General features: G+C 42.0%; 1 protein-coding gene across 1 annotated transcript; it reads left to right on the forward strand.

The window, feature by feature from the left end:
- The first annotated feature begins 2854 nt into the window (after window positions 1-2854).
- rimbp2a (RIMS binding protein 2a) lies at window positions 2855-23524 on the forward strand. Its single transcript, XM_010771076.1, has 18 exons — window positions 2855-3015; window positions 4207-4292; window positions 5153-5310; window positions 5508-5587; window positions 5735-5844; window positions 7475-8293; window positions 9708-9859; window positions 10469-11323; window positions 11896-12051; window positions 12335-12481; window positions 14036-14132; window positions 14537-14656; window positions 15998-16161; window positions 16943-17111; window positions 17230-17330; window positions 17552-17623; window positions 18403-18567; window positions 20750-23524. Exons 1-18 carry the CDS (start codon window positions 2855-2857, stop codon window positions 20981-20983), a joined length of 3846 nt encoding a protein of 1281 aa, XP_010769378.1. The 3' UTR covers window positions 20984-23524.
- The last annotated feature ends 1116 nt before the right edge of the window (window positions 23525-24640 follow it).

Raw genomic sequence — 24640 nt, forward strand, 5'->3', positions numbered from 1 at the left:
TTCGTGTGTGTTGGAGGAGGGGCTCTGTGAGGAAGTCTGAAGGAAGGGACAGATTTTTTTTGGCTGCGTACTTTCCAATTATAGCGCACTCGAGCTGGTTTNATAAAATAGGCTACCAGCCTACCACAACAAGCTAACAGTCTGTGAAACGTAAAGACACTAATTAATGAAACCAGTTCAAGACGCATTATTCTTATTCTTATCATTCTTTATGAGCGCAGTAACGGTAAGGTATCTAATTACTTATTTATTTAGTTTTCCATAACTTAGTAACAGAGATGGTCAAACTAAAGTGGTAGAGACATGGCAGAATTCCTACAATGAAGTGGGACATTGAACTGTTCACCCGTGAGAGGGCAATCAAGAAAAGAGAGCGGGCGGCCCTGTTGAGGAAGTTTACAGATGAAAAGACTCAGCATGTTTATGCAGCACTGCACGTGGAGATGTGGACGGGCAAATCGCGCAGATTACGTAGGCCTACATGTATACAAACCTGCGGCGGCGGAAACCCCTCTTGTCTGTCAGTGAGTGTGATTATTTTATAAAAGTAACGAAGTAACGCGTGTCGTGGCAATGTTAGAAACTGTAGTGTGATTACTGAATTATAAAAGTAACGCGTTACACTACTCCGTTACCGACAAAAGTAATATTATATAGTAATATACCACACCCAACTCTGCATGTACATATATAAATATTTACACTTACACTATGTTGAAGCTTGGCAGAAAAGAGAAAACTTCCGCTGAGTCATTTCAAAGACCTCACAAGCAGGAAATGGAAACCAGGGAGCACATCAGAGATGAAGCAAGTCTTGTGCCATTATACAGTGTAAAAAGTTACCAAATTAAACTAAAGCAGCTATGGCCAGTATCCTGCTTCTAAAAAGGAAAGTTTTACATTTTGAAAAAATATGTTTATTAGATTTTTCAGCGAGAACAATGTGAGAAATGTACTACTGATCTTCGTAAGTTTGTATGCGTTAGTATGAAAATACCACCAACAGTGAGCAAAGTTAGCTTAGCATAAAAACTACAAATAACGGGAAGAGCTTGATCTGTAGAGCTACAAATCGTCAGTTTGTAGGCAGTTTTCTTTTATCTTAGAGAAAAGCAAGGCTAGCTGCTTCTATTCTGTATGCTAAGCTATTGCTAAGCTAACCAACTGTTGGCCATAGCTTCACAATTAATATACACACATTATATCAATGTGGGAGTCATTCTCTCATCTTACGCATTGCCAAAAAAAGAAATGAACGTATTCTACGAAGTGTCAAACAATTTTTTTAACAACCTCCATAAAGGGTTATTGATTCTATATGCCAAATGTCCAGTGGGATATTACTAGAAATAAGTGATTATTTTTGAGATAATGGAATTTAAGCATGTTAATGTCTAATCTGACTGTGTTCCTCTACAACTCAAGGTCATGTGTGTGTGAAACAAATTAACCTTAAAGTATACATACTGAACTCCACACTAAAAAGTATTTTCTTAAAATGTTTTACGAAGACTGAGATTATTTTTTAAAGGATGTGTGTGTGTGTGTGTGTGTGTGTGTGTGTGTGTGTGTGTTNACATTTTGAAAAAATATGTTTATTAGATTTTTCAGCGAGAACAATGTGAGAAATGTACTACTGATCTTCGTAAGTTTGTATGCGTTAGTATGAAAATACCACCAACAGTGAGCAAAGTTAGCTTAGCATAAAAACATAAGTGTGTGTGTGTGTGTGTGTGTGTGTGTGTGTGTGTGTGTGTGTGTGTGTGTGTGTGTGTGTGTGTGTGTTCAGAACTAGGGACACACGACTTGAAATATCTCTCCTTCCTAATCTCCCCTTCTGAACGTGCAAGCGCTTAAGCCCGGATAACGTAGCCGTGATTATGGACGATTACGGATAAGTGGGTCGGGCGGACGGCGGGTGCTTTGTGTCTGTGTGGGCGGAGGGTTGCTGGGCAGAGGTGACTGTGGGTGTGTGTCACTAGCAGCATCTGGCAAAACTGCTGTAATCAACTGGTGTGTGTCATGTAAATCAGGCAGTGAAAGGGCAGTGAAATTAATATTCATTTAAGTAAAAGCACTTCAACTGATTTATTTTCTGCCACGGTTTACACTGTTTACACTTCTCATTTACACTTCATTTCCATCAACTAAAAGCCATTTGGAAAGTAAAACTGGTGATTCAACATAGTTAAAATAAAACAAGAATTCAGTTTTTAAGGTTATAAAGTAAACGTATGTAAGGTAAGATAATAAGCATTGCTGAATTAATAAATAAAACTAAACACTAATAGGAATTTAAAAAAAAAATGTTTTATCACAACTGTATACAGTATATGATGTTTTACATGTATTTCTTCCATTGCTGTTTCACAATGTTTTGTTTCTGCAGGATCATTATTATATTTTATCGAAAAATAATGTGTCTGGGGATGTTGTCAGTTAGTCTTTAAAGGAGGACCACATAAATGGTTTGAAACCAATTGAAAAGGGTATTTCTTTTCTAGAACTCTTTGTTCAAATGATTTCTGGAACTATAAACGTGTGCTTCATCATTGAAACAGACTTAGATAAACACAATTGTATGTATTTGACTTGAACTTGAAATCCTATATCTTCAATTTTACATTTTGCAGTGGAAGTAATTATTGTATTGCTTTTTCTTTAATGATGCAGTCTGAGGCTACCAATGATTAATTTTCCTGTAAGCGCTGAATATGTTTCTTCCTTGAAAACAAATTGATTTTCTTTTATAGTAGCAGAGAGGTTTATTGAAATCTTAGAAAATAAAGAGAACAAAAGACAATAACAAATCACAAAAGATGAAGATTGTTTTTTTATTGTAAGCAGAAAGAACATGACTGACCTCTTTGCGGTGACAGCAACTTTCCTCTGGCAGACGACGGAGACAGTGTTGGGAGTCGCTCCTCTGCCGGGCTCCACTATGATGTCCCAAAGTGCTGAGTCACTGGGCCGCGCCGCACTGAATGACAGGCCCGATTTCACTGTTGCCCTGCGGTAAACGCATAAAACAATACATAAACAAGCCAGTGCAAAGGGTGAATTTTAGTCACTACTATCATACACTCTTAGGCTAGCAACATGTCTTATTTACTAACTAAGGTGATATGTGAGTTGTTTGACTGGAGAAGACATTTTACATGTTTTTCCAACTCTTTTAATATCAACAAGAGTTGTACAGCTGCAAACACAACATCTACATTAGAATGTTGTACGTCCACTAAGCATTCAGCAAAATCCCCCAATTAGACGGGCAGAGAAGATATCATTCTGGGCTTGATTTTGGACTTCCTCACAAACACACCCCAAGTTGTTCTGGTATAGAGTCAAAACTACTCCACTCTATTATTGAATATTGGCGCACCCCAGGGCTACAGGCTCAGCACCCTTCTGTTCACACAGTTTGTCCATAACCACAAACAATATGATAAATTATTTTCTGTTTCTGTCTGCAGATACACAACCATACTCAGCCGGATTAAAAACAAGATCATTCATATCAGAGAGTAAATCAACAATCTTGCAGAGTGCTGCACAGACAAGCAAAGCCAAGATTACGATCGTTGATTTAAGCAAAAAAGAGGCAAAGAAAGAAACCCTGCTCTCATTCAGGGGGGCTGAGGACGAGACAGTGACAGTTTTAAGTTCCTGGAAATCACAAACAAAATAACATAATATCTTGAAGATCGGCTTCAAATAAATAACACTCCATGTCGAAATAGACTAATCAGAATCAAGTATTCACAAAGCCATTCAAAAAGGTATATGTGTGTTCATTCATGTCGTGTCTAACAAGCCGAGTCAGACAGACTGATGTGTTGCAGGCTGCTGGCAGACTGAGAATTAGCAGGGTTATTTATTCCTATTTGCCCTGGGGACAACTGGGAATAAGTTAATCAGATGTCTGATTCAGACTCACATAAGAGTCTGGTGGGAGAGAACACTTATTATGAATAATGTGAATGGACCAGATAGTCCTGGAGGTTCAACAAACACCAAGACTTTGTGTTTATAAAGCAAAGATCTCTGCTATTATTGTCAAATGTCACAGGACAGGGTCATAGAGCAGTTATTTAAGTTTGAAAGTGATATGAGACGCAAACTGCCTCTAATCAATGTTTAAAATGCAATGATTCACTAATCTGCACTCACACAGACACAATGCTACGGGGTGTGTTTCCAAAACAGGCCAATTTCCTTGTGGCAGGGATTCAACGAGGTGCTGGAAACTTTCCAGATAGAATTCAACTCCAAGAGCATCCTGCAGTTTGTCAGTAGGATATTCACAGCGAGAATAATTAGAAAAACCTCAACCTTGATAAGGTGCTGTATTTGGTTTGGAGAATGTGAAAGCCTCTGGTTTCAATTTGCTGAAACTATCTTGAAATGGAGAGTAACATCCCTGTGTTAATGAGTAGACTGCAGCTGTGAGAGGAACGAAACAGAAAGCAAAACGAAAGCTTAAATAAACATATTCAAAACACCATTAAACTACTGTCACTTTTCCCATATGTTGATCCAAGGAAGGAGACATTAAAACTTCCATTATGTCTCCCACAAATGTAGTTCCTGCCATCAGTATTTATGATTTATACGAGGTGTCCATTTTCTGCTTTCTAACAGCGGCTCTGTACCCAACCCACTTCATGGTCTGGTAGTGATACTAGGGGTGCACCGAATGGGAAATTCTTGGCCGAAACCGATACCGAAAATAGGAAACAGTTGGCCGAAAGGCCGAAAATGATTTCGGCCTTTCGGCCAACTGTTTCCTATTTTCGGTATCGGTTTCGGCCAAGAATTTCCCATTCGGTGCACCCCTAGTATCACTACCAGACCATNTGTGTGTGTGTGTGTGTGTGTGTGTGTGTGTGTGTGTGTGTGTGTGTGTGTGTGTGTGTGTGTGTGTGTGTGTGTGTGTGTGTGTGTGTGTTTTCCCCCGTGGACCTCAGTGGTATTTAAGGACAAACGCGTTGCAGATGTGAGGTGTTGATGGGGGTGGGAAAGCCTCTGCCATGAAGAGTGTATGCTGTACACTCGTTTCAACAGGAGATCAATAGCTGTACAATGAGCAGCAAATGGGTGCAGAAGGAATGACAGTTGCTCTTTATTTGCTATGGAAATCAATGTCTCCCAGGCAATGAGAGCGCCTCAGACCCGCCGCTCCTGATCTCCCGGTTCTTACCCCGCCAACCACAGACTGGAGACAGAGACAGACAGGACCTGCTGTCTGTCAAACACAACACCGTGACAACGGACCGCCCCAGCAGCCCCCGACAGCGGACCCCCTCCGAGGTGGGACTGTGTGACTGCATCATCTCATTAATGCTTGAGTCACTCATCATGCTAGTTTTCCATGTTCTCAACATTAACCCAGTTACAAAGTCATCTATTCAAACGTAATGGCTGTCATTGCTTGCTCTTATCTTATCTTTCCTATGAATAGTGTTTATATGTGTGAATAATATTCATCTTTGGTTCTGGATCTGTAGATGGAGGATGAGGCCAGCCCCTCACCCAGGTCCAAGCCTCGTTACACAGGCCAGGTCCGCCTTTGCACTGCCCGATACAGGTGAATGACCTCAGCTTTCAGGAACAATTGTTTTGCATATAATCTTAACATTGTATAATAATATGATCGTTAACTGACAAACTGCTTCTTTATTTGGAAATGATTTAAAAAAAAGCTGATGATAAAACTCTGAAATTCTCCTTTTAGCTATAATCCTTACGATGGACCAAACGAGCATCCTGAAGCAGAACTCCCCCTTGTGGCTGGGAAGTATCTGTACGTGTACGGAAACATGGATGACGATGGTTTCTATCAAGGTGAGAAGAAAAACAATACTCCAAGATGACATGGAAAATATTGATCAGTTCTAACTGGAAAGTGAAGCCTAGACAGAAACGGCAAATTATGGCATCTTAAAGTTGAAAGATTCCAGAAGAGCAAGAGGTGTCCTCTGTCTACTGCTGCTGCTGAAGAGAATGCCTGACAGTCACAACAAGCGTGTGAATCAACACATTCATTATCCAACACTGAAAATGAATGCCAAGACCTTTGTTAGTTATTCCACAGTCAATTTGTTCTGTTTACAGATTTGCATTTATCGTCTAAATGCCCTCTGAACATCTTTTCTCAATGAGCAACACTTATACTGCACGCTTCATTGTTGCTATGGGTGATGAGGTTTTAACTTCTTTAAGAACAAGTGAGTTTTGCAGCTTGTGGAATCGATAAATAAATTAGAAAAGAAAATGGAGTTTCAGATTCTTGGGCTAATCTCTTCAGAATGATGAAGGCCTCTCCATCAGAGGCAGTCCTAATCCCCCTGACTAGCATCGTGCAGACAGCGCGTCCCGCTACAGACACAGTGGCAGTCAGCTGCAGTGATTCATCCGCTGTGGGCAGAGAGATTGCATGGCATCGTGGAGGAGCCACGCAGGAGGGAGACTCGGGCTTCGGACCAAGCTGTCGTCAAGATGAGACCTTGGTCCCTTTTAGCTTGATGACTAATCCAGCGGGGCTCGGTTTAATCATCAGTGCACACAAACAACACACTCCCTCACTTACACACAAATACACACACAGATGGGCTTAAGGTCTCACAGGCCACTGTGGAAAAAAGGATTGAAGACAAGATGATGAGGAGCTTTTTTAAACTTCTTCCCCTGGAAAAAAACTACAAATCTAAGATGTTTTTTTTTCTGCATTGACCGCAGCATCCAAATGCTCAGGGGTGTTCCTCGAAATGTTCAAAAGCGGCAAACTAAAGTTCAAGACCTTTGAAATGTTGAAATGTTTTCTCAGTTTGGTGTTTACTGGAGAGGGTGCCAAAGATCAGAGAAGCTGTGGTAAATGTTACATCTTAGAGAAAAGTACATAGAGAATACCTACTGTATGTTTACATATCTCCCACCTCTCACTCACTGACTCATTCCCGGCCCGCAAGGAAAACAGCTCTCACTGATGATGAAGTGTATCCAAGTTCCAGCTTTCTTTTGCCTTTTGTCTTGTTATAAACTACGAGTGAATTCCTATTTTTACTTTATCTTAAATCTATTCAGTATACAGTACAGATGGTCTTGATGGAACACATTTGAACTACATAATGTTTTATCGTATTTTATAATTTGATAGTATGCTTTGCTTGTACAATCTTATTCTAAAAAGTAACTAAAGCTTTTAGTGATATTTAGTACAATATTATTTCTGAAATGTGGAGAAGTAGAAGAATAAAGTAAAAAAATTAAAATATACTTTTTTTAGAATTAGGTGCTTTACTGCAGAGTTAATGAACTTTGCACGAGGCATCACAGAGGGACCGTTAAGCTTTCCTAGCATTTTCAAGCAGTTGGCATTAGACCTTTTGTTAATTTATATGGACCAGAATAACAGGGAACAATGTTGAGTCATGTATCTCCTACACCTTCCTCTCTTTATCTTTCTGCGTCACAGGGGAGCTGCTAGATGGCCAGCGAGGACTCGTTCCTTCCAACTTTGTGGAATTTGTCCAGGACAAGGAGAAACTAGCGATTCAAGCCGGCGATGGAGGGGAGGAGCGCGGCTCACGGGACCATATGTCCCTGGCCTTAGTGGCTTTTGATGGAGGTTTCTCCCAAGATGGCCCTCTGGGCTCATGTAACGCCTTGGTTCCCTATAGCAATGGGACAGGGGGGCCCCTGGACCCTGAGGACCTGGCGGAAGACGTTGTGCCTTATCCCCGAAAGATCAACCTGATCAAGCAGCTGGCACGGAGCGTCATTGTGGGCTGGGAGCCTTCACTCGTGCCTTTAGGCTGGGGGAACATCTCCGGCTACAACGTGTTGGTGGACGGGGAGCTCCGGGCCAGCGTGGCGTACGGCGGCCGCACCAAGAGTCTGCTGGAGAAGCTGGACCTGGACGACTGCGTGCACCGTGTGTCCGTGCAGAGCGCCACGGAGCGTGGGCTCTCAGACGAGCTGCGCTGCACCCTGCTGGTGGGGGCCAACGTGGTGGTGGCTCCCTGCGGCCTCCGGGTGGACGACATCCAGCGCGACACCGCCGAGCTCTCCTGGTTGCCGAGCAACAGTAACTATGGCCACACCGTGTTCTTGGACGGGGCGGAGCATGCGGTGGTAAAGCCGGGAAGGTACAGACTACGCTTCATCAATCTGAAGCCCCTGACAGTTTACAAAGTGTCGGTGGTGGCACAGCCGCACCAGGTGCCATGGCAACTGCCGCTGGAGCAGAGAGAGAGGAAAGAAGCCGGTGTGGAGTTCTGCACTCAGGCGGCAGGTCAGCTCTTTTCTACACATAGAGACACACTATCAATAATATATGCCTATATCCATAGCAGATGATTGTCAGTCGTGTTTTATGTTTGTTTTTTACATGTTTTAAATGATCTTTGAGACAGATGGAGAAGACAGGCTGCTAGTACTCTGTTTATTTCAGTTTACTATAATACCAGCCTGAAATGGTAATGTCTCTGTGCTGTGGAAGAGTACAGTACAGCAATGCCTTACTCTGCTGCTGATGTGTATTGTATTTTGTCTAGGTCCAACACCATATTGCAGAACAGGTCAGAATCAAACATCAGTTCTGGGCTGGGTTTCCCAAATATCTGAGCACTAACAGATGTTCTCCCATTGCCAACTAATGGGAGTGGACATTAGTGCTAGGATACTTTTGGAAGACAGCTCTGGTCATTATGCTGTGAATGCTTTTGACATATTGATCAATATGAGCAATCAATTAAGGGATCTTGGCAAAATCGCATATATACAGAAAGATTTTTTTATTTACAAACCATGTTGCCAATAACGCATTTATTCAACATTTCAAAACACGTTCTGTTTTCAAACCAAATGCAATTTTGCCCAAGTTTGCTTACTGCACTGAGCATATCGGTAATTAGAGAGCAGCCAGGCATCCCACGATATGATCAGCTATTATTCTGATGAGTCATTTCCTCAGCCTATAGCCTAGCCTGTAGTAACCAGTGCTATATAAAGCAGTTTCCCTCCGCTGCTCGCTGAAATGACCATTTTGTATGAGTGTGCATTTGCCTCTGCTTGAATGCAGTTGTGCATGTTTTCTCCAGTGATCCAGGAGAGTGGAAGACAAAGAATGAGCTGTAGTAAGTCTCCCTGGATCGTGTCCTGCATGCGGAGAAGACAGCGCTTCTCTCAGGAGAACCACAAGCACACATTGTTTAATTTTACCTTCATCTTTTTTACCGCATGAAGAGTAGTTTTCGGTACTATACAAGAGGTGTTCATATTTGATGTTGCACAATATGAAGATTTCCCTCCACTCCTCAGTTTAATAAAGCTGTATCTTTGGTTAGAACAATGTTAGTGTATTGCTATCATACCAAATGATCAAATACTTTAAATGAAATGTAATAATCACAGCACAAAACAACTGTTTAATATCCCTCACTAGTAATGTCACATTATCACAAGTAAAGATAATGCGTTATGTAACTTCTTTCACAGATTTAAGAATGCAGGACAAATTATAAATGAACCCTGTTTGTTGTTTTGTGAATCCTCACCCCACCTCACCCCCTCAGGCCCTCTCCCATGTTTGTGGCATGATTGTTTGTCCCAACTTGTGCATTTGATGAATGCTTCACCTTGTTTATATATGTGCTGTTAAAACTCTAAACTATGATATCAATCGTAACTGTCCTCTCACCTCCCAGGCCCCCCCCAGCCTCCCCTTGATGTGCAGGTGCTTTGTGGGCAGGCTCCAGGGGTCCTACAGGTACGCTGGAAGCCCCCCATCCTCTCCCCCACTGGCACATCTAATGGGGCCAATGTGGTGGGTTACGCAGTCTGCACTAAAGGACAGAGGGTGAGTTTGAAAGGGTTTGTTTTGCCTACTTTGTGAGTGATTGTGAAAAGGGCAATACTGTGTACAGTAGCAGGCATTTGGGGAGGGATTGTTCAGACTTCCCAGGCATATGGGATCCATATTTCAAAGGCCTATATGAGGAACAGAGATACAGTATGTAATACACTCTGTAAGGTGTTTAGCCATATTAGATAATGTTGAAACGTGAGAACATACATTGTAGATGAGGTGGTATTACCCTCTGTTGTTGAGTTTAGCGTTATGTCATCAGAGCCCTCAATGCACACAGCAGTGCCCCCTACCTGTGAGTCATGATCAGTGCATGACTTTCAATCTGGGCCCTGCCAATGCCTTGGAAAGCTCTCCCACTCCCTCTGGTGACTGCCAAAGTTAATCATCACAGTCTGGTTACATTTTAAAGGCACACTTTCAACCTTATTATGTGCTTTACATAGAACAAATGATAAATGATGAGGGGGTTTGCTAAAACACAGAGTAAACTAACCGTTGTTGTTCTTTGGAATGTAAGGATTGAAAAACAAGTTTTGTTGAAAGAAAATATGGAGCTTCTGTTCATCTTGACATTTGTTTTCCTCTATTTGAATGCAGATAGCTGAGGTGCTGTTCCCCATGGCAGACTACGTCACTGTGGAGCTGACGAGGATTCAGTGCCTGGAGGCGAGGGAAGTGATCGTCAGGACGCTGTCCGTGCAGGGGGAATCCCAGGACTCCCAAATCGCCGTCATTCCAAATAATCTCCTTGTGCCTGCACCTGCGATCCCCCTTCCGCCCCCAATGCACCCCCACGCAGGCCCCCACACCCCCACCCTCAGCCCCCCTCAAGCCCACCCCTCAGCCCCACCCTCAACCCCCACCCTCAACCACCCTCAGCCCCACCCTCAACCCCATCCTCAACCCAACCCTCAACCCCACCTCCCATCCCCTCACCATCCTCACCCACCACCCCAACTTCCTGCTCCACCCCAGGCGCAAGGACAACAACTCCAAATTCACCCTCAACCCCATCCCAGGCACCCCCACCCAGGCGGACCCCAGCAGCCCCAGCTTCGCCCCCCACATCCTCAGCCCCTGCACCTTCAGCCCCGCCTCCCTCACCAAGGTCCCAGGCCCCAGCACCAACTGCCTCTGCTACCCCACCCTCATCACCACCCTATACCTCAGAGACCAGTATGTGCCAGAGACCTGGATGCCAAAGAGCACGCGGCCCACCAAGGGGGGGCCTTCCCAGCGGGCCAGCCTGGCTGGGACCCCTCTCGCTCGCCCTCCTCCCAGCCTCCTGGGCCCATGCAAGGCCACACTCTCGAGGCCCCTCCCTCTGCTAATCTACGCTCCCCCTCCCCCCAGAGGATTCTCCCTCAGCCCAGAGGCACGCTCATCCCGGACACCGTGGCCAAAGCCATCGCCCGAGAAGCAGCGCAGAGGGTGGCAGCAGAGAGTGGCAAGGTTTGATGAAAACAATACATCCATCACACAGATGATATGACACAGTCAAAATTTGTTATCATCACTGAATGTTTTATATAAAACAATATGTTTTTGCATTAAAAGTAAAGTATACGTTTGTCATATTTGCTTACACTGACACTATCCTGAGAGTAGTGCATGAGAAAGATAACCTGCAAAAAGTAATGTTCCTCACCATCCTTCTAGGGTGTCTAATATCATTTGTATGTTTCCACTGCTCCATAATAAAACAACGATCAGAGCTGAGGAGCCTCGCAGTCTCCATCACTGCTCATAACCTCTGTATAAACGTCTCAATTGAAGCAGCAGTGATTAAAGATGGTTCCATGATTCTGTTTCTTGCCAAAAAAAAATCAGGAAACAGATGGTATTGTTCTGTTTGCTGTTAAATGGAAACAGCTTTCTCAGGCCATGGGCGGTGATTTGTTTTGGCTCACTGTTATATTTTTGCAAACTACTTAAAATCTGAAGATACATTTGAAATGCAACAACATCCAATAATGAAGTACCACTGGTATCTCACTTACCTCACGTCTCATGCTTGTTTCCAGGGCGACAGGAGGCAGGTCAGATACGGAGAGCAGGGTCGTACGTTTCACCAGCATCACTCTGACGAGGAAGAGGAGGATGAAGAAGGGTTTTCACGCGGCCGCCGAAGAGGACCCTCAGTCGATGAGTTCCTCAGAGGCTCGGAGCTTGGGAGGCCGGTAAGAAGGACATGATAAGTGATGACTCTTCTACCTCCTTTTGTCCCAGTGTGTGTGTTTCAATGGACAACCTCTTCCACGTGTGTGTGTTTGGACGTGTGTGTGCATGCATGTCTGGGTGGTTGCATGCTTACACTCCTCTGCCTGTGTCTCTGTTTGTTCCTGTGTGTGTGTGTTTGTTCTTCCATGTGTGTTTGGTGTGTGCATGTATGTATGTTTGTATGTATGTGGACTTAAACAATTGCGTCTGTGTGTTTGTGTTTGTGTGTGCGACTGCCAAAAGCCTCACTATAGTCACAATGAAGAGTATCACAGCGAGAGCAGCCGGGGCTCTGACCTGTCTGACATCATGGAAGAGGATGAGGAGGAGCTGTACTCTGAGATGCAGCTGGAAGAGGGACGTCGACGCAACTCGCACAACACACCCAAGGTGCAGTTCTTTGCACTTATTCTAAACCCAAGACTCATAAGCACCCAAATTTAATCTAGTGAACTGCACAGGCACAGATGCTTCAATTGAGACTGCTGCCTTGACATGCATTTAAAATGTGATGTTAGTGTGTGTGCTGAGTTTAATTCAAATTTATAGGAAGAGAGCTAAAAAAAACAGAGTTTCAGCACCATGGAGAGAGACAGACTGGGTTTTAATCCTAAACTGTTTAAATCGCTGGGTGACGCGTCTCCCCTTCATCCCCCTGTACAGAAGTGAAGCCAAAATATCCCAGATATGGGAGCTTCCATATTTAGCTCTTAACGTCATCGGTACCCAGACTCTTTGCAGAGGGAGGTTTGAGTCGTGGTATCGAGGTCCCGAAGCACGAGCAACCTACCTGCTACTTTAGCAACACAGCAGCTGATTGGCTAGAAAGACACAACTAACCAGTTAATCCTCAAAAATATGAATGTTCTTTTACGCAGACCTGCGGTGGTTATGGAAAGCTAAAGTTACATCGCCTTCTCCCAGAGCCTTCGGCTCAGTGACTGCTTCACTCAGAGCAGCTGTCAATCACAGCTGTCAATCGTGACGCCTCACACTTTTAAAGCATCACCCACTCACCAACACTCGAACATACATCAGCGTGGTAAGAACCAATTACAACAAGTGAAACCATTATTTTTTGAATTTTCTCTTTTATTTGTACTTTTTGTTTTGTCCCACACGAGATGTTTTGGCTTCACTTTTGAGGAGCTCTAATGATCATCTTACATACAGCCTGTGGTTTAAATGCTTTCAGACAGCATGATAAACATATCCGTGAAGAGAAATAGTACTGCAGCACCATCTTCTGTGACGATCCCGTCTGAACCGATGTTTGGGATATTAGTCAGCCAAATGTGCTATATTCCTAAATTCTTCATTTAAGCTGTAGCCCCTTTTTATGGAATGAGATTATACTTGGTAGTAAGCAACCTATTGTCTAGAATGATGGGAGGCAACGTTGAGCTGCTGCAGTGTTGCATCCGGCTGCCACACATTACAAATGAGAGCAGCTTACCCATAGAGAAAAAAAAAAAAGATAGAAAGAATACGAGCTTGAGTGATTCAGCTCCATGGAAATAAAAGAAGATGCTGTGGGTGTGAATGTGTTCAGCCCCCTGGACAGAGACTCCGGGTTTGAGCAGTGTAGCGCTGTGGAGGGAGGCTACACAGTAACATACGGAAAACAGTGCCGACCCACATCTTTTTATACCACTTTTTTTTTATATTCAGTAGTATGTTATCAGTAATTTCTTAATTTTGTGATGTTGGTATTTCCCGTGGGCTTGTGTGTGTCTGAGTGTGTGTCTTTGCGTCTGTGTTTCAGTGTGCCTGCCTGTGAGTGCTGCATGATTTTGTTTACATACAATTTGTGTAGAAGTATGTCCGACGTGCGTTTTTTCTCACACACTGCGAGTATGTCCGTGTGTGTGTGTGTGTGTGTGTGCGGGCAGCTCAAGAATGTTTAATGTTTGCGAATGTTGTCTGTGTTTATGTGCATTTCAGAACAACACTCCTGGAGGCCGCCATGACCGAGAGGGGAGAAGAGTTCCTCACGGGGGGCCGCAGCCTCAGAGGCGGCCTCTGATGGTCCCCTCCATTGGTCAGTAAGGGTGGGAGCTACACAGAGCAGAGGGGAGCTTTCATTTACATTTTATAATTGTAATGTTTTCTGTGCCATAGAACTGAAGTGTTTGTTGCCCTGCTAAAACCATCATGAGCTTCTCTGTGTCTCCAGATCACCTCTGTGTTTATAAACCATGCTCATGCCCTCCTCTCCCTCAACATTAGTTTTTGCTCTTGCAGAAATAGTTTAGATGCAACAAGCTGACACTGATGCTGTCATCTACTCAGCGGACACAGTTTTTCATAAATAGTTTGTCTTAGTTTATAAGCTTTTTGTGTGTATTTGTTTACCCTAATGTCCAAGCAATAGCATGTGGCAACACAAATCTATGGAGTGTTGCACTGTAACCCCATCACCCTCTTAATTGGTGTTTCCTGTAGAGGTAACCTCTGAGAATAACAGTGAGGGAAACCCCGCCACCGAGGATGTTTATGGCAGAGTAGCTCGGCACAAGACGCGGTCGTCCCGCAGGCAAACGGGCGGCACCAGGTCTCCCCAGGGTATGTGCTTGCAGTCCTGTTCTTTACCACCAAAAGCATGGCGACAAAAATGCCACGAAGCAACTGGCAATACAGCGAGAAGTAGCTGTGGACACTTGCAAGTGCCTGTTTCTCTGTCTCAAATAATAATAGTTATTATTATGCTTACAGTTGAACAGCATGACTGCACTGCACTGAAATGGTGGACCCGTTGGAAAGCCAAACCTGGGGTCTGGGGTGAATGTCTCCACAGTTTAAGCTGATAAATGATTCATTGACTGCTCAGAGAATGCCTCACTCACTGCACTGAACAGATGCCTGCTAAACCCCTCCCCTTTGATTACACTTCTAGACAGAGCATTTATGCATGGGTGAATACATTTGACCACACATTCACTGCTTTCTTGTTTCCTTTAGACAAGTTTAAGTTTGAAATACCAGTTGTTGGAAATGCAGTCGTCCCTTTACATTTCTTAGTACCCCATGAATACAATAACCACACCTTTTGTACAGTAGATTGGCATATCCCTGACTGGGAGCGATGCATTTCATTTCATGCTTGTGTTTCCAAGGACTATAATAAAGCCTTGCCTCCACAGTATAACACACATTTAGCCATGGCAAATTTAGATGACAGGCTTCCACTGCTGTCGAACTCTTGCTGCTGCAAAGAGTTGGCAATGTTTGGGAAGTCAGATGAAGTGAAAATAGAGTTTTATCTTTAGGCGCATTTTCTTATTAGGCTTCTTTTAGCGTGCATGTCGGATTAGTGTGTGATTCTGGTGTTGTTTCATCATGTCCATGAATCACATTCTGTGCATTGCACCATGGTTTGTCTTGCTCCTCATTTGTCTCTCAATGCATATGCCAACATTAAGTCAGAAATGTAAAGATACATTTATTGCGTTTAAGTGAGTGTTTGTGACTGGTTGCATGTGTGCTATGGTAAATGATTTTAAATTGTTGACTGATCACAGGTTTCTTCCTGCATGCTGACAAGCACAGTTATGGCTAGACAGGGACACGCAATCTGTTAACAATACAGCAAATCAATAAGACGTATTAAACAAAAAAAAGCTCTCATTGATTTTCTTTCACTGTAGCATGGCTGAGACTTTAATATGTAAACATATGGACTTCATCGTCATAGAGGTGGGATATGCTAGCATTCAGAAAAAGGTTTTGTCACCAACTGATTTGAGTTTTTTAGCTGAGCTCAATTTGTAACCAAACACCACAATTTGAACACAAAGATTAAAACTATGTTTGCTAGAAAAGTCAGTTTTGTGTCTTGGATCTCATTCATAGTTTGCTCTTTCTGGTGAAGCAGGATGATGGAATTTGTTTGTCTTTGTGTGAAAGATGGATACAGGGATCGCCGCTCCCCCACGTACTACGATGAGTCGGAGCCGGAGGAGTCCTTCCGGATCTTCGTGGCCCTCTTTGACTACGACCCTCTGTCCATGTCCCCCAACCCAGACGCAGCCGACGAGGAGCTGCCCTTCAAAGAGGGGCAGATCATTAGGGTGGGAGATTACAGATACTTTGATTAACTACATCTGTTTCCTCTGCGTTTATTTTCTCTTAAAAGTGAATCCAAACTATGAAGAACTTATTTGCTGCAGTTTGGAACAACAAACCCTTCAATATTTAAATCTTGGGTAACAATGGTTATTCTAGTGTGTAGTAACTTCAGAAAGTATATTCTATACCATCACTTTTATGCAGATCTCTAAATCTGACTCCATCCCTCAATTGTTTGCTTTTTAAGTTGCAAGGGTATGAACAATCAAACCTTATGCACATATTTGCATCTTCTTTGATTCTTCAAATTTTCTTTAACAATACAACAAACAGAAATACATTTGTTAGCAACTGGCGAATGTAGGTCAGTGGTGCAGCAAAGTGCATAAAACCCTAAACGTCTTTTGTATAAGGTACTGTACCCCTATCTGAAAACTAAAGTATGTTACTACTGTATACTGTAATGACATCCATCATTGCCTGTGTTGATTTTGTATTCAACACCCCATCAGATTTTTTTATATCGGGTAATGCTCACCTAAATTAGAGCAGTTGGGACTTATCTTTGTCAGCAAATGTATATCCAAAAAGTAATGTTTATGTCCTTTCATGACAGGAGGGCTTTTCAAAATCAGGAAACTGGATAGAGTTAGGCTCAAACAAGTTACATTTTAAATCACCTAATTATACATTTATATAAACTCAGGGCTGTCATCCACTACCATAAAATAAGTACTACCGGTATGTGTTTAGGGATCTCTTAACCTCTCTCTTGTCTGACAGGTGTACGGTGATAAAGACACAGATGGGTTCTACAGGGCGGAGGTGAGGGGCCGGATGGGGCTGATCCCCTGCAACATGGTGTCAGAGATCAGAGCTGAGGACGAGGAGACCATGGACCAGCTCATCAAACAGGGCTTCCTGCCCCTCAGCACCCCCGTGGACAGATTAGGTACTACGCGGGAGTACTCCCTCAACACGTGCACATCTGCTCCTGTTATGGAACTGAGGGGTTAAACTGTGTATGACGACATGATATGAACTATCATACTGTTTGTTTTTGCTTCCAGAGCAACACAGAAGAGGCCTCCGTCGAGATCAGGCCCCCCGGAGGATGGTGGCTCTGTACGACTACGACCCCCGAGAGAGCTCCCCTAATGTTGATACGGAGGTATCACTCTCTGCCACACACACACACACACACACACACACACACACACACACACACACACACACACACACACACACACACACACACACACACACACACACACACACACACACACATACACACACACACAGATCCAAGGAAGTGCTTTACAAAATAACAAAAAAGATTAAGAATTATTTGACTTGACTCGCCTTACTTTCTGTTTCTCTGTCTCCTGATAGGCCGAGCTGACCTTCTGTGCTGGTGACATCATGGCTGTGTTTGGAGATATTGATGAGGACGGATTCTATTATGTGAGTGCGACTTGGTCATGTTTTCTTGTCTTATCAACACTTTATATTTATTTAATTTTAATGTCTACAAAAACTGAATTGTCATCATCCTTATTAAAGGCTGCCCCAGCTGTTTTTCCAGTCACTATGTGAAGCTAAGCTAACTGGCTGCTTCCTATAGCTTTATATGTATACAGTACAGACATGAAGGAGGTTTAATTCTCTAATACTTTGCTATATTGATGTATCAATGATTGATTGGAATTTGTCTCGGTGAGCTTACTTAAACAAAGAGAGAGAAACGTAGAATATAAATCTTTTTTTTTTAAGACAAAGAGTATCAAGTAATATCCATGCTTGTAAAAATTAATGAAAGTATAAAACAAATGGGTGAAATTAAATGGAGCAAATAGGAACACTACAGATAAACACTAGCACCTGTAGGGAAATGAACAGAAACACAAAATTACCAAATAGATAAAGTGCTTCAAATACATTTTAAATCATCCGCACCACTGCACAATTATTTAACCTGACGATTGGCTGCAGGATTATAATGTTACCTCAGGATATGTGTTGTTCTGAATCCTGGATGTTCTGGTCTTAAATCCTCTTAGTTTTATGTTACTTTCATTCTCAGTGTGAAATCTTCAACATACCAGCCTTTTATCAGTTTTAAAAGTAATGTGGTGAGTCCAAATGTTCAAACATTGATTGATCACAGGCAGGGTTAATAGTGTCCAGCAAACTTTGAATGACTTTAGTATGAAATGCCTGTGTCTCCTCATTTCCGTCCCCAGGGTGAGATCAACGGCCACCGCGGTCTGGTTCCCTCGAACTTCCTGGAAGAAGTGCCTGATGACGTGGAGGTGTATCTGACCGACACCCCGTCCCACCAGCCCCAGGAAGAGCCTGCCAACCGGCCCCCCCCCAACCCTGCGGCCAGCGTCTCGGAGGGCAAACGGGTACACCATCATCGCCGCTCTCAGCGCTAGGCCCTGTGTTCATCCATCCTCCGTCCTCTCTCTTGATTTCCGTCTCTCGCTTCCTCCACTTGCCGTCTGTGTGCTGTTCATTGTGTGTGTTCGTCCATGTGGTGACAGTGGTGACTCTATACAAACTAACCCCCTCCTCCCCCTCCTCTTCCTCCTCACCCTTTGGACAAAGGGGACAAAAACCCAGTGCTTACACCTTTCTGAGCCTCAGAGAAAGGAAGAAGCAAAGCCTGACATGGACAGAGGGAGGATAGACTGGGAGCTCTGCGCTGGGTGATTTATGCATGTAGCACCGGTTAAGGAGGACTTGAAAAAAGGCTCGACTCATTCCTTACACAAGATAATTTGGTACCTCTTTGCACTGAAACACAAAATCAAATTGTGGTTATTGTGTATAATAATAAGTGCTTTATTAAACACATAACAATGGCTACCCAATGACACTGAAATAAACGATTTGAGGGAATACTTTAAAGATGACAAAAGACAGAAAAGCATGCCTTTTTCAAACTTGATACATTTTATAATACCTTTCTTGGCTCGATTGCTGTATTTCCTTAAAAGAGGCTTTGTTTCTTTATGTATATTGCACACACATCAAATCTATTTTTCAGCCGTGTTGACAGTGGATATGCCATGTTTGCTCTGAGCTCGAGAGACAAAACTAATCGCAGCACTGATACATCCATACTGTATTGTTACAATGGAACAATAAAAGAAGAAATTGGATATTAAAAGCAATCTTTTTTGCGCTTTGTGTTCCTGTGTGTCGGTGGTGGTGGTGTTTTCAGTTTTCAGTTTTCATAGTGGTGTGGGTTTTAGCGACTGTGACTATGCTGCCACATCTGATTTCTTTTTTGTTTTTCCTCACCCGCTTGGCAAAACTAAACAAACAAACAGAAGAAGATTGTTCATTTCACACCATAAATGGCTCTGTCTGCCTTGTACAGTAAGTCGGCAACTTGAGATACCAAACTCAGGCTCTAATGCACACAGCTGGTGTATCGCACTAAGGCTATAGAAATGCCACTTTACATTATGGAAGCACTCGTTAAGTGTTTCTGCATTGCCTCTTTTTTTTTCCAGTGGCATGTCAAATCAGTCAAATGTGTCATTCATACTGGTTTGAGTGTACATGAAATGTAAAAATGGTTTTACATGTACACGTTTCCTCATAGCCTCACGATACAGAAAAGCATCACTTTGTCAGCAAAAGTGTTTTTTATCACCGACAATTTGGACCACATTTTGAGACATCTAGACTAAATCTGAGTTTCTAAGATATCAAAATACAATCTTGTTAGCGATGATGCTAACAGGGGCTAAGTGTGCAGCTGCTGCATTAGAGCAACAGCCTGGTATCTACAGTTGTGTCCCTGGGTGTTGTTCTGATTGTACTGTATGTTCCCTCTTGGCCTTCTGACAGTGGACCCCCCCCCCCCCGGCTCTGTGCTGATGTTGTGCTCAACGTTTGATGCGTCTTCCTCTTCCTCAGTGTTTCCTCTACTTCTTCTTATGTTTGTGTGTGCGTTTGAATTGAATATCAACAATTGATTTATTGTGAAACTATGATTTGATAGATTGACAACTCTCATCCCAAAGGGTAAATCACAGAAGTGACGCCAGCCAAATAAAACATAAGAATCACTAAAACTACAGACACTGAGGTAGATAATATAAACATAAATACCTACAATTTTAACTACAAGCTTAGCTTAAGCTAAAAAAAGAAAATCTAATTCTACATAACTATATTGCCTGTACATATTCTTACCACAAGTAGAAGGCTGTATAATCCTTTTCTTCTTGTGACTTCTACTTTTAGTAATAGAAAGTGTTAGTGGTGGACATTCATGTGACACATCTGCCATTAAGAAAAATAACCTATCAAATTTAAAATAAAATGACATTTGATAAATTCTGACAACCAACAAATTTGGCAAAACCGCTTCGCTCATTGGCTAGTCTACTCAAATACTTATTTAAAATTGTTTGATGAAAAACATAGACGGATAAATAGATAGACGTATGGATAGATAGATAGACGTATAGATAGATAGATAGATAGATGGATGGAGAGATCTGCAGTGTGAACGTGTTGCTTCTCTTGTAAACGCCGCCCCATGCCTCCACCCATCACCTCTCTCCTCAGGTTGCCACAGAAACCACCGACACGGTCGACAACGGCGCCGCGCCTGTGCGAGCGCCGTCCCCCATCGCTCGGCCCCTCCTCCCAGGGACCATGAGACCCATCAGCCCTGCGAGGGGCCCCCGCCTCCCTCTGGAACCCCGGGACCCCCGGGACGAAGATATGGCGAACAAGAAGAAGAAAGGACTACTTTCCAAGGGGAAGAAGCTCCTGAAGAGACTCTCCCCTGTGAAATAAGAAGAGAGAGCGTACATATCGGGCTCTGTTTATTGCATCCATACAATCAACTCTGATCCAACAGCACATGACAGAGAGGATGGACTGTGAGAGCCTATTTTAAAATAACAAGTGATAGAATTATTCATGTACGGATACAAATCACGTAAATTATGTACAGTGCAGTGCCAAAATCAAGAGAGGTCGCCTGCAGACACAAAAACATATTACTGTGATGTATTTAAAATCAACGGATGACTTAAAAAAAAAAAAAAACTAGGATTTTCATGACATGTTTTTTTCTTTATTGTAAAAACAATTCCTTTCAAGCAGGGTAGCTGTGAAAACAAAGCATCTCAGTTCCTTTCTTTTCAAAGCAAACAACAACATTTACGTGGAGTATTGATGTTGCCACTTCAAGGAAACAGAGACCATACTCTAAGAAAATCAAAAAAAGACTACACTGTTATCGAGGCATTCTGTGAAGTAATGCCGGCTGCTAACACAAAGGCTTTATTCAGTGCAATATCATAGAGAGGCGGTAGCATCATGTGGGAAGAAATGAGACATTTCTACTTGTACCTGTGATTTCAACAGAGGGGAGTTTTTCTAAAAAGTATATCAGATTGGCAACAGGGCATTACAGCTGTCTCAGTGGCCTTTATGAAAACAATATGAGCGTGACATTCCTCGTTTGATTCACACCAGGGTTTCTTTGTTTCATGACTTGTCTTTTTTCCGAGAGTTAAAGAAGAGCAGAAGTGTTTGTTGTCCTCGCTGTCAAACTGTCATGAAACGCCTAGTTCTAAAGACTACATTTTGTGTCTGTCTTCCTATTGCACAAAGGTTGGTTTGGATTGGTTAAAGATGTTTGGTGTGCCTGAGTATGTGATGCGTTCATGTTTTGCACCGCTCATGTTTCTTGTTCACTTTTCATTTCTTTTCTGAAGGAGAGGCCATGCATTTACGGGTCCTGTGATTTAGTGATGTGCTGCTACCTCCATTGCCTGTGCACTGTTCAGTTTTGATGTCTCATGTTGATATAGCCGGCCAAGTTAAAGCCTCATAGATTACAAAAAGGTCCTGCTTGAGGTCTGTGAAGAGAAATCTGAAATGATTTAACATTTTGTATCTGGCTACATGTATTCTCTATACTCTTAGTCACAGAAGGACTATATATAGTATACTTTATAGGGATTTGGGTAAAAAACACATTGTATTCCTATGATCTTGGATAATGTACCTATTTATGAAATAAGCACATGTACTCAAACTCTGGAGACTGAGGTTTATTTATTTAGAAACAAGCCAACCTATTTGCATAATGCCACAAGATTTGCACTCAGAAATGTCATCAGGTCAGACAAACTCATTATTCTACAGGCTGTCACACTGACTCTCTACTAATTCTGTTTCTCATATATTGTCAGTTTAAAAAGCCCCAACATTTATCTTTCTTCCAAGATGGATGACGCTGCATGAAGTGAGAACAATACTGACGTTCGAATTAAGGTTGATGACTGAAACTGAATGACTGCTTTTATTATTGAATTATGTTTTACTTGATTCAAAGTCATTTTTCCTCTCAATATTCAGTTTAAGTTTACAGAGTTCATCTTAGATTCAGCATGGTTTTTTGACTTCAACATTCCGTTGCCAGAATATCTAACAACCTTAGTTATAACAGCTGTTTGCTGGTTTTCAGAAAATTGCAACGCCTGTAGTTTGGAGATCAAATGAAATGTTGATTCGGAGCTCTAAAATGCACCGAAAAACAATAACAAACTTTGATATAATTGAAACTACAATGCTAACATGATGGACACTAATTGCATAAGTCATAGCTAATAATTCAAACATTTATCTGGTGACCTTGAACACAACCCAATTCCCTCAGTTTTGCTTGCTTTTGAGGGTTATTGTGTGTGTGTGTAAATTATACAAGATTATAGAAATAATGTGTTGGAATAACTTGGATTACTTACACAATCCCAACGTTATGTGTGTTGTGAGAGTGGCAAAAAGTGCTCTAACTGGAGGGATAGTATGTCTTATAGCTTTAATAAATTAAAAACGTCTATCTCTGCTTATTTTTTTTATAATCTATCAGATTTATCTTCCTCATGTCAAGTTGCTCTCGAGGGTTCTTTGTCCTCATTATTTATTAAAATTATTGATTAAATGCAATGACAAGTGAGGGTTTTGCCAAAATGGAATGTAAGGGAAGTTTGGCTGGATTTAGGTTTACATGATTTTTGTTCCAAAGCTTGTTGTGTATAGTTTCTCTTTCACAAAGTCACACATTCCTGTAACACGGTGTCCCAATACCAAAATCATTCTCTCGTGAATGGGTGTAGTGTCTCTGAACGCTGTAGCTCTTTTGTACTTTTAATCCATTTGTAGATAATTTCTTAATGTTTCTACTTGATTTTACGACAGCCTTTTTGTTAGTGCACTGAGAGTTCCTCTCCCTGTAACAGACTGCATTCTCCATAGTGTCCTTTGAATCAGATGTATCGGTCCACCGTATGTGCTTGCTTTGTGAATCAAAGGTTAAAAAAAGAAAAAAAAAAGACAAAGAGAAATCATTGGACAGTATTTATGGTGATTCATTATGTGTGGGTGTGCATGTGAAAAAATACAACTTTTATAACCAAATTAAATTTGATATTTTTTAGAAATGCGTTGTCCACATTCATTTGTGTGTGTCTTGTTTTCACTGGAGGGGACAGGCCAGACGATGTTTGAGACGGCAGGAAATATTCTGCGTTTCAATAACATTTTATTCCTAAATATATGAACATTTTATTTTTGCATGGCTGTTTACAGTATTACTGATCAAGAAAGTGAAAAACCTTTGACTCTTATATGCCTTAATGACAATAGTTTAATTTGTCCACCATTTAAACGTTTTTTCTTGAAATTACACAAATGATCACATTCTAAAATGAAGACTTAAACATAACATTTCAGAAAAGTTGTAATACAAAAATAATTGTATTTATGTTGTATCGACTGGGGAATGTATTTGGTGATATATACAGTATTAGTGTCCTGCTTTAAGAGACCATCGCACCATGACATTATCAATACTGTTAAAAGCTTCATGAGTAATTCATAAAAAATATTAAAAGTTGCAGAGAAAATATACATGACTGAATGATATCCTGAATTTTGGTTTAATGTTTAATCATTACAGTGTCACACAAACTAATGAAATCTGATGTTTAAAAAAATGCATTCGAATATATTTAGGATGGTAGACATGTACTGTAGCAACTGATATAAATGGAGCTGACGTTACATCATCATACTGTATGTACATACATCCCTTGATGAGCATATTTTAGTAACCTGTGTTTTTATATTACAATCAACGTCAGACACCATCGCCAACGTTTCATCTTTTCCTAGCCGTGTGCAAAACAGTATATCTTTTCTGCAGCTCTTTTAGGTAACAGGCTTGTGAATAGTGTGCTAATGGATGCAGAGGCGACGTATTCCAGAGCTTTATATGTGGATGTTCTAGTAATTACAGCACCTAGTACACTCAGAACAGCCCACAAATAGATAATATTTTCAGCAGCTTCACTTAGTATTGGTTTATAGGTGGCTTGATTGAGCAGCCACTATTTGTCATGACCCCATACTGTGGTCAGCTGCAACAAATGAAGTATG

This window comes from Notothenia coriiceps, unplaced genomic scaffold (genome assembly GCF_000735185.1).
Source record: "Notothenia coriiceps isolate Sejong01 unplaced genomic scaffold, NC01 NC01_scaffold00009648, whole genome shotgun sequence".
NCBI lineage: Eukaryota > Metazoa > Chordata > Actinopteri > Perciformes > Nototheniidae > Notothenia > Notothenia coriiceps.

What these genes read in the sequence shown, in the direction of transcription:
- rimbp2a (XM_010771076.1), top strand. Translation starts at nt 2,855, where the DNA reads ATGACTGACCTCTTTGCGGTGACAGCAACTTTCCTCTGGCAGACGACG. An exon ending in CGGCACCAGGTCTCCCCAGG is followed by an intron (nt 14,657 to 15,997) that starts GTATGTGCTTGC and finishes TTTGTGTGAAAG; the next exon opens with ATGGATACAGGGATCGCCGC. An exon ending in AAGAGGGGCAGATCATTAGG is followed by an intron (nt 16,162 to 16,942) that starts GTGGGAGATTAC and finishes CTTGTCTGACAG; the next exon opens with GTGTACGGTGATAAAGACAC.